This window comes from Eurypyga helias, unplaced genomic scaffold, assembly GCF_000690775.1.
Source record: "Eurypyga helias isolate BGI_N326 unplaced genomic scaffold, ASM69077v1 scaffold13003, whole genome shotgun sequence".
In the NCBI taxonomy this organism is placed as follows: domain Eukaryota; kingdom Metazoa; phylum Chordata; class Aves; order Eurypygiformes; family Eurypygidae; genus Eurypyga; species Eurypyga helias.
Window position 1 is genome coordinate 11,289 of NW_010240623.1, and position 10,306 is coordinate 21,594.

At 37.4% G+C, this 10,306-nt stretch overlaps 1 protein-coding gene across 1 annotated transcript in view; it reads right to left on the reverse strand.

Moving 5' to 3' along the window:
- Positions 1-460: 460 nt before the first annotated feature.
- E2F3 (E2F transcription factor 3) overlaps positions 461-10,306 on the reverse strand; it is a gene marked incomplete at its 5' end in the record, with an annotated part of 10,191 nt that continues 345 nt past the window's right edge. Inside the window, 5 exons of the mRNA XM_010148493.1 lie at positions 461-989; positions 1,698-1,833; positions 4,591-4,705; positions 7,304-7,462; positions 8,040-8,259. Coding sequence (XP_010146795.1) covers positions 724-989; positions 1,698-1,833; positions 4,591-4,705; positions 7,304-7,462; positions 8,040-8,259 — 896 coding nt within the window. The remainder of the gene's footprint in view (positions 990-1,697; positions 1,834-4,590; positions 4,706-7,303; positions 7,463-8,039; positions 8,260-10,306) is intronic.

Here is a 10,306-nt window from a genome sequence, read left to right on the forward strand (position 1 = left end):
AGAACTGTGCATCTTTGTTCTAGTTAAAAAAAACAAACAAACAACAAAAACTACTCACACACACACAAGCATTTTTAAAAATCTGTGATTACTACGAGAACTGGCAGAACTTTATACTTTTCAATATTTGCAATATACACTACATTTACAGTGTATTTTTATTAAAAGCTTTTAAGGACATAAGTATTTGACCTCATAATGAGACATATACACAGCTCAAAATGAGCATTATGACAGCAATTTAAACATTTCCACAAGTAGCTAAAGAATCCCACTTCACGCTTTTGCATTACTTCATATTTATGTTCATTGCAGGTACAATCCATGTTGTGACACTCAAAAGACATGCATTCTCTGCAGAAGGCACGACCTGAAATACTATTATAAAATTGTTATTTAGGACTAAACCAGTTCATTGAGCCCTTCTCCGTAAGCCCGCTTGTCACGGTAAGGAGAGACTGGTGGAGTGTGAAGACAAAATATTTATGGGCACCTGCTTGCACTTGCCGACTCACAAGGCGCTGGAGCTTAGGGTCAAGGAGAAGGCCTTCACTTGCTGTTTATAGTATTTTAATTAAATACTCCCTAAAATATCAGCACTGTTCAAGAGCCTAGTTTATTTAATAATGCTATTTTATAGTAAGTAAGGGACAACTGTGAATGATGCCAGGTTTTTTGATTCCATTAAAAACGTGATTTAGATATGGACAGCGTTTAAGAGAATCAACTGTATATAAATTCATCCACCAATGAAGGAAGCTTCTCTAAATCATAAGCATCAAAGAGGTCACTGATGCCTTCTTCATCCCCAAGGCTCAGCAAATAATCTTCTTGAAGCAGAGGAGGCAGCAAATTCACAAATGGTCCTTCAAAGTTTGAGGGAATCTGGTCCTCTGTCTGCTGGAGAAGGTTGGCTGGAGAAGCCAATGGAGAGATTGTTGCTATATTTAACGAGCAGTCACCTTGTCCTGAGTTAGCAGAAGCCACTTCTGTAAGAGCAGGGAGGGAAAAAAAAAAAGATGACACACTTAATCTCATTAGAAATATTAGACACAGATGAAAAAGTATTGCTGCATAAAGGGCCTTTTATAAAGCATTATTTCAACAAAAAATGGCCTCCATGTAATTTCTAGCTTGCTTTTGATATTTTACAAATGGCTTCCCAAAAACACTTTTGTTGCTATCACCACTGACTTTTCTACTAAAAATTATTTTACAAGGTTTAAATAACTACTGTGGGGGAAAAACCCAACAAAACAAATTTAGTGAGACATGCTCATTTTTCAGTGGAATTCATAGTGAAAGTAAAAACTTTCTATGAAACAGATGTCATCAGTGATACTGTGTAGCTTCATATACTGATACACAGATATCTCTGCCTCATGTTGAGACAAACCTTTGCTGCAACTGTCCTAATTTGAAAACACAAAACAAAAAAACCTGTTTTTCTTCAATATTGCATAAACTTAGGTTACATCGTTCCATATGATATGCAAATATGAAGCTTATTTTAAACAGAAGAAAACGTATTTCCCACTATATAAACCAGAAAGGCACAGTGGAAAATGGATACCTTAGCTTTCTACTTCTTAGAAAAAGAAAGCCAAAAAATAAGAGCTGGATATCTGAAGTTCAAAATGAAATCTTGAATGAGATCATGAAGGAAGGCCATTAGTATTACAAATAAATAATCTTACCTTTGGCAATGGGTTTGGAAATATTTCCGTTGTGATCCTGACTATAAGTTTTCATTGGACTGAGGGCATCATTCTCTTCTGGGCACAGATAAACTTCAATAGGTCCTTGAGTACTAGATAAATGTATCAATGCACTCTGCTAACAAAAAAAAAAACCCACCAGTAAGGTGTTATACCAGTGAAGACAACAGAATATTGACAGTATAGACTAAATTCTTACCAGGCTATAAGTGTTTTAAATACATTTTTTACTAACCAAAAGCACCTTAATTTCCCTCCCCTCACTTTTTTTTTTTTTAATGTGAAAGGCATGGTTGATGCATCTTGTAGGCTGGAAGAGAACATAAAGGTTTTACTTGTGTGTGTGATGCACAATCTTGGAAGCCTATCATTTTAATGTGTTGTATCGTAACCAGAGGTATAGATGATTCAACTCCTAACATCTTCTTACAACCATAATAACCTGGAGCATCCTGATGGAATGGAACTATGGAAAGCAAGTCACAGGTTTTATTGTTACTCACAACAATATTATTGGATGTATTTTCTGTAAATGTTTCTGCTTTAAAAGAATGCCAAAACATCCTTCTCACTCACCCAAAACCCTTCAGCACTAATTCACACTGAACTCAAAAAACTCTGTGTAAGTCCACCTGTTTATCAGAAATTTTTCCAAATAAAAAAAAAAAGCCAAACCAACCATGCTATTTTATTCACCCAAACTTCTTTCTGCCTTCCCCTCAAGGCACCAACTCTAATTCTGATGGTGTTTTTGATTATCAGGAACTGCTAATTAGTCTCAAGAAATTATCTTAAACTTTCAGACATTGATGCAATACAGAGACGACATATATAGAAAATCTGCAGTTGCTCTTAGTTGTGATCATACATGGCTCCAGTTAAAAATAAACTTGTTCCAGCTGTATTGCATTAATAGTTTTAAAAAAATCATAAATACACACATTATATACCTCTTTACAGATTTGTTTCAAATACATTTTATTGTGCCCTTTGAAAAAAGTCCCTCATTTGCATTCTGACAGTTATATAGCATAATAATCAGCATTTACAAACAGCTCAACAGGGATACCCTAGGGCAGAGAAAACAGTCAAGAATACTTAGGACAATGCTATAGATAATTAGGAAAAAGGAGATGGGAATAGCAGGAGTTGGAAAAAGTACTGTTGAGTGACTGAGGTATGGAAAGAAAAAAAACCAGACTGAATTGTAACTGCAAATGATAAAGAAATAGGACTTCTACTGCCTGAAGCTGAACATTAAATAAGTTGCATACAGGGAATATGAGAGGTCTCTGCGCTAGTTTTAATGACAGTGTGCATCTCTCTCCCCACCTGATTTCACTGAACTGAAAAATCGTAACGCCTAGGGGAAGCAAGCAATAACTGTGTATCTTTATAGATACTGATCAAAGATATCCCTTCCTCACTGTAGCAAAATGACTTGTTCTTCCAAAACCTCTACCTAGGTTCAAAGGGGAAATTAAGGACAGAGGCAGGGGAAAAAAAAAGAAAAAGGCAAAAAGAATGGAAACCATAATGGACCTAAGCAAGTAAATCGTCTTAGCAAAAGAAGTGACAAAGTATCTGGAGTCTGTTCCTGCCCAGCCAGCAGCAAGTGACCCTGGGCTCAGTGGAACCAGCCCAAGGGTAGGGATGAAGTAGTAACCTAGAGGTATGAACAAAGCACAAAGGTTTCTGGGGTTTAGCCCTATGTGTAATTACTTCTTGAGAGAAGAAATTAGGTACATTTTTGAATGTCTAAAGCATTAGCTCATACAAATTATTACATTTGCCCAACACACTTGGGTCTGTCATAGTAGCTAGGAATTGTAAAGCACCTCACTTGCCACCAAGAGATAAAAATCCCAGGAGCAGATGAACCATGTGGTTCATAAATTGTGAGAAGAATGAAGAGTAGTAAAGCTACTCCCTGAGCATATCCTCAAAGGAAAGCCACCTGAAGCATTTTTCTCTGCAACTGTGACATCAAGCAAGAGAAGGGAGAAGCAGCTAAGTTACTCTAGACATCTACCTGTGATAAGAATCAAAACAAGGATGAAATGAGAGGCAGACATTTCATATACAAAAGCTGGCACTCAGACTGAGTGGCAGTGACTGAGTAGCAAGGGGCAACAGAAGAGGGAGACAGATGAACACAGATAGCTTCAGAAATAAAAGTACTAAGAAGAAAATAGGAAAGGAAATCCCCATCCCCTAGAGACATCACATTAGCAAACAAAAAAATGCCCTAGCAGATTGCACAGTTTTACACAGATATGTAAAATCAGTGTCAACGAAGCAAATAAGATGATGGAAGAAGGAAGGGCAAGAATTCTAGGAGTAAAATAAGTTTCTACAATAACTCATACTTCAGAAAAGAAAATCCCACATGAAAACATATGTCTCAATACATTACGATATCAGTAATATGAGTCATAAAGATGCTTCTTAAGGCACTGAGTTATCCATGAGCCTCATGACTAAAACTACATAAAGCTAGATAAAATAAGAGCTCAATCTCTTAAGAGAAAAATTTTACATGATTATAAACAGGAAATTCCAATTGTCAGGGAAGAGCTCTACTTTATGTATAGTATGACAAAAGAGTATAATCTGTAAATAGTGTGGATTACTCCGAAGGAAAGCTGATTGAAAGAAAATGAACAAATAATGAATGCCCTGTGTAAATTGATTTTTAAAGTCTCCCCTTTCTTTAAAATATATGTATGTATATAAACTTTGTAAGACAGATGAATACAGGACTGTATGCCAATATAATCCAACCTGGGCATCAGTTACCACAGTAAGACTCAGTTTGCTCCATCTATAGAAAAAGTACACAAACTGGCAGGAAAAGCCAGGTTCTTCTTACCTCCACTGGGTCAGGCACTTCAAGTCTTGTTTCTGGAGGAGCTTTCACAACTATAACAGTTTGGTCTTTAAGGCCACTAATTTTTCGAATGTCTTGATACGTCACATAAGCTAATGTAATCACTGTTAAGGAATTTTACAACCTGGGTTACAATATATTCAGACTATCAGAAGAGGCAGAAGTCTTTGAATTATTTTTGCATTTTCTCATGGCTGCGTTGCTTTTAGCCTGATGTTTTCTATTCTCTACACTGGTGGTGATTGCAGTGAAACTGTGCAGCAACTTCCTTCATCTAACAGCTGTGGCCACTACCATGTGACAAAAGGGATTCTCCATACTGAGACTTCTGTCTTTTCCGTACACATAAAAAGTTACCTAAGCTAAAGCTCAACAAGCTGCAGTCACTTACAGACTGAAGGAAAGAACAGTTTTTACACGCTTGCAATCAAAATGTAAAGAACTGGAAATCACAGAAAAGGTGTAAAGGAATTTACAGATGCGTGCTATATACACAGTATATTTTTTAAGTCATCAACAAAATAAGAATTTCATTTTTAATTTGATTTTTGTAAATATTTAGTCGTATGTATATATTTATATTTTATACAATTATATTAAAATCCTGTTTAAACAGCTACCTTAAACTTCACACTGCAGAATGTCAGTTTCTGAGTAAGCATGGAATGAATATGAATATTTTGCTGTTCAACATTAATTTGTCCAAATCAACAAATTTTTTCGGTGTTTTGGTGGATTATTGCACAGTGATGCCTCACTTACTGACCTATGTAACTGAGGTGTCACAGTGCGTTTGATCATGAAAAGAACTGTGAAATGGCCACAGTCACATGCAAGCACTTCCACCTCTTTATTTTTGCCATCAGTAAGGTACCTAGCATAATATTTATGCCACAGAAGTAGCAAGCCTAATTTATAATTTTAATTTTTGAGCGTGTAAATGTGAACAACTTCGGTAAATGTGTACTATTGCCATATAGTAAGACAGACTGCTCAAGCTCAAAATGCCAGTACGTCTCACATTTGACTTGGACCAAATGCAAAGTAACAGGTCAGAAGGCAAAGTGACAGGTAGGTCAGCTTTCACCACTTGTTTAGTACGGTTTGCAAAGGCAGAGTGCAAATTACAGCAAAGGCAGCTGTCATTATACAAAGGAAAAATCCATGTATTTCAAATAAAACAGTCTCCATTTGATGTAGCTAGAAGATCCACATGCTAATGCCAGGCATATCCCAAAACCTTCAAGGTAGTTAGTGATCAGTTGCTTTCTGATTCTATTTATGAGGCAGATTAGGAAGCACGCATCTCCTAATCGTAAGGAAAAACTCTTCTGAAGCCTAAACTTCAACTTCAGAGATGAAGCAAAGGAAGAGGCTTCTCAGCAACAAGAGTACTCAGTAGGTCATCTCATGTCAGACTTCAGAAAGACATTACTGGGATGCAATCAAATTCATTCCCAAGTTTCACACTTGCGCATTCTTTCCTCAATAATCAGTAACACTATCAGTAAACTTAAGAGTCACAAAAGGATTTGGGGAATATGGTCTCCTAAATCCAAGAGCATGAGACTGACACCTCTGGATGTGCCTGAACATTGACCACATAGCACACTGCTAATGATGATCATTCCTCCTCACCCATCCCCAAGGGAGCCAGCAGCCACAAGATAGGGATCTCCACAGCATCACTCAGCACTTGGAAAAGAAAATCTTAATGTTCAGTTTTGTCTTGTTTAAATCTCTTTGTGATCAAGCTCTTAGCTGAATGCAGTGCTGACCCCTACTCCCAATGCCACTTGGTGGTCTTGCTTTCATAAACATTGAGATGCAAGCTTAGTCAAAAGACAGTATTTATACAGTTCACATTACTTTTTTGCTGACACTTCCATAGTTAATTCCTATCCTTCAAAACAGAGAATGAGTCCACTTTATTATTAGATACTTTAAAACTATTGACCATTTGAACTTATGAAAATTTTCACATAGGACATTCAATAAAATGATCTCTTTGGTTGCTAATAGGTGGGAAATTTAGTGAAAGAGAAAATTGGTTAATCACAAGGGGTATTAGCAGCCAAAATACCAAAAGTCATATGAGCCTTATGCAAAGGAACATTGGTATTACAATAAATAATTCACTCTAAAATAGACATTGAGACCTCATAAAACCATTATGATTATATTAGATTCTCTAACCAGAAGAATCTAAAAATTCTTTTGTAAGTTTCGGACTAAACTGACTCCCAACTTTATTTTCTTCTGATTGTAATTTTATACACATCAGATGAATGTAAAAAGATAATATTATGTAATGAGTACACACACAACTGTTACCTTAGCAAAGGCTTTGTCTGCATGCCTTTATGACTTCTGCACACCTGAAGGGCTTTGCCCTAGGGTCACAATAATCAAAAAAGCACAGTGATTTAGATATTGTCACTTTTAATCAGATAAATTCTTGGTTCTACTCTGTGAGAACATAGATGTCAATGAGCTCCTTCATATGCTTTTTTTTTTTTTTTAGACATTCTAGAAGCATTACAAGCGGCTGTAATTTATATAAAACTACATTAAAATCCATTAGCCAACTTCTAGCCATTTCTGATGCTTTGTATCACATTATGTAGAGGAATTCTAGTATTACAAGGCACAGCAAGGAGTCTGACCACCTCTGAGGTTTTGAGACAAAGGATATCTCTGGTTCTCCGAGTCCTCTGTTAACAGCTTGAGGTCCAGGGTGCAGCTTTGGATTAGCTCATCCAGTTTTTTCTCTTCCTGAGTCAGTTCAGTCACCTCCTTCGTAAGGCCTTGATGCTGTGCCAGCATGCCACCATCCTCTGACAGACTGCAGCCCCTACAGATACAAAGAAGGAAGACAGCTTTTCAGCATTTGGAAAACTTGATTCTGTTCTATTGGAAAGGGAAGAAGCAGGGCTTTACACTGCAGATCATCAAGTCCTTAGCCCCTTCTCCCTAAATATACCCATAATGAGTCGAAATAAACTATGCTTTCCAGAAAAGCATCTTTCAATCATGATGACACATCTTAGAACTGTCACCAAGACAGAAAAGTTGAGTATTTCTAAGTGCCTACAAAATCTTGCTTCTATTTCCCCTCTCCTCAAACACCCTGAAAAATACGGAGGAAGGCTACTTGTAGAGATGTGTACCTCAAAACTTACTCCACTAGCAGAAGTAAATGATCTGATCTATTATTCAGACAAAATGCTGGTTTCCAATTTCCCTGAAATATGCTAGTTATACACTGAAAGCCTTTTTTAACAGAAAAAGAAAGCTTTATCCTGATAGAATTTGTTTTGAATAATTGTTTGGAGCAAAGTGTTAGAATAGAGGGTGGGAGAAGAAAAACACTGCCGCTCTGTGACCGTGAGATCAGACAGCAGAAATGGAAAAGGATAAAAAATACTTACATCCACTGAATGTTGTTTTTGGATTTTTTCTTAATGAGATGGATGCCTTCCAGTACATTGGTGATATCGTAAATCCTCCTTTTTTGCACCTTGAGGACCTCTGCTGCTCTATTCAAATCTAAGACCCCATCAGGAGATTGGCTCAACAACTGAATGAACTTCTTTGTAAGAAGGCCGAGAGATGTATCATATCGAGTCTTTTCTGAAGGAGATTTTGGGGCTTGGAAAGGAAGAAAAGAAAACAAACCCAGATAAACTGATTTTCTCCTTTCGGTTCTGAAGGCAGCATCCAGAAATGAAAGCATACGTATTACAGATATTCCTTTCATTTTTACAAATAAATCTCTCAAAAGTCTGCATTAAGACACAACCTACAACTGGGTATTTATTTGTATTTCAAGATGTACTTTTCCAAAAGTCACAAGTACATGAGCAAATACATACTTTTTTAAAAATGCAAATATTTCCATTCGTCTGATGGATACATAAAGCAATATTCTACTTCAGCTTTCACTATGTGAATTCTTAACACTATTTTTAGTAAGTATTAATCCTGGCAGCAATACCTAAAATTCTCCTATGATATTCTTGATCAGGCTGATAGCCAGCTTTCATCAGGGTTTGATTTTCCCCTCTTGTAAGGTAGGTGTTTTGCATGCAATTAAGCAGGACTTAGGTGTACTTCAGTAGGTGAACAAAATGACAGATTCCATCAGCACCATACTCCATGGCTTACAGAAAACTCGAGTGAATTAGAGACTGACCTAAGATACAATTTATAATCATCAGTTCTCCATAACCAAACAATGCTCAAACCAGACAAGAGTATCCACTTCTTTTATATTAGAAGTCAGCAAACAGCTTGGACCTTAGTAGACAACTCAGTGTTTTCACGTACAAATGTAGCAACTATGTACTTAATAGATGAGCTCTTAAGAGTTTAAATACACAGACCAGAATAATTTCTAATTCTAAATGTTCAAATTCTTTGTGTCAAGGGAAATAAGACAGGCATTATTAGAAATGTGCTGTGTAGAAAGTCTCCTTGTTAGCAAAATCTTTACTATGTCTCAAACCTTTCATCTGCTTCAGGTGAGGTCAAACACTATGCAGGATGGATCTTAGGCTGATCTGGTGGTCATTTTCATATTTTCAAAGTTCAGGTCCCACACCAAATTGCAGAACTCAGTCAAAACTGAAATCCTACCTGAAAGCAAACTTTTAGATTACCCTGAAATATTTTGAAGAACATGATGGCTTTTCAGTGAAAACCAAGTAATTCCCTGTTTGCAAAGAGAACCTCTGCTAGGTGCTATTTTTCAGTAGATTCAAGACTTGTCTGCACTGGGAAATGGAGGAGTACCCACATCAGTTAGGTGACCTTGCAAATTTAGAGCTGGGTGGTTTCTGTTTGTTTGCTTGTTTTTCCTTTGGAGTTTAGAAAAGAATAAGAGGATCAGAGTGAGAAGGGCAAGAGGCTACTTAACCTCCACCTAAAATGCATGTGATCCTGGTCATGCAGCGAGAAGTTTTCTGTATGGTCTTACCACCACCACAGCAGCATCTTACGCTCTGAATGGTACTGAACTTCTGTAAGAACACACTTCAATTTAAAACAGACTTTGTTTAGCTTAATGAAGTTTAGTTTAATTAACACAACTGTGGTTTAACTTGCCAGCTTTAAGTTTTTACATTCAGCTAATTTTACTTTTCTCATCTGCTTCAACAGGTACAAGACTTAGACCGCTGAGGATGGCCAAGTATCCTTTCATGCTTCTTGCATTCCCGTCACTAACCACTGCTGCCCCAGTCCTCTCCTTCTGCAAGCCTAATTCTCCTACTGAAATCCCACAAACAAGATGGCAAAGCTACGGCCCCCATCTCCTGTTGCAAGAAACCTACTGCCCAAGGCAATAGAGATGAGCAAAAACTAATACTCGTAGCAACAAAGCAATGGCAGTAATAATCTAGTCACATTGCAGGGAAAGAAGGAAGATCAGAGCCCACAAAAAGCATTTAGCATGCAATGCTGCTGCGGCACAGCTACCGCACTTTGCAAATTCCTGCCTGGGGGAAGAAGCCCTGCTAATCAGCTGCTGTAACTTTAGCAGGGAAGGAGGAGGCTGGCCTGATTAGACTTGCCTAATAACTGTATATTTGATCCCATCATAATATCTTGATTCCTCAGCATCTAGCTCTCCTAAGCATCCCCAGCTTCATGTTCTTGGCTAAAGAGGAGGTCCTGGACAGAGAGGCTGGGGGGGGGG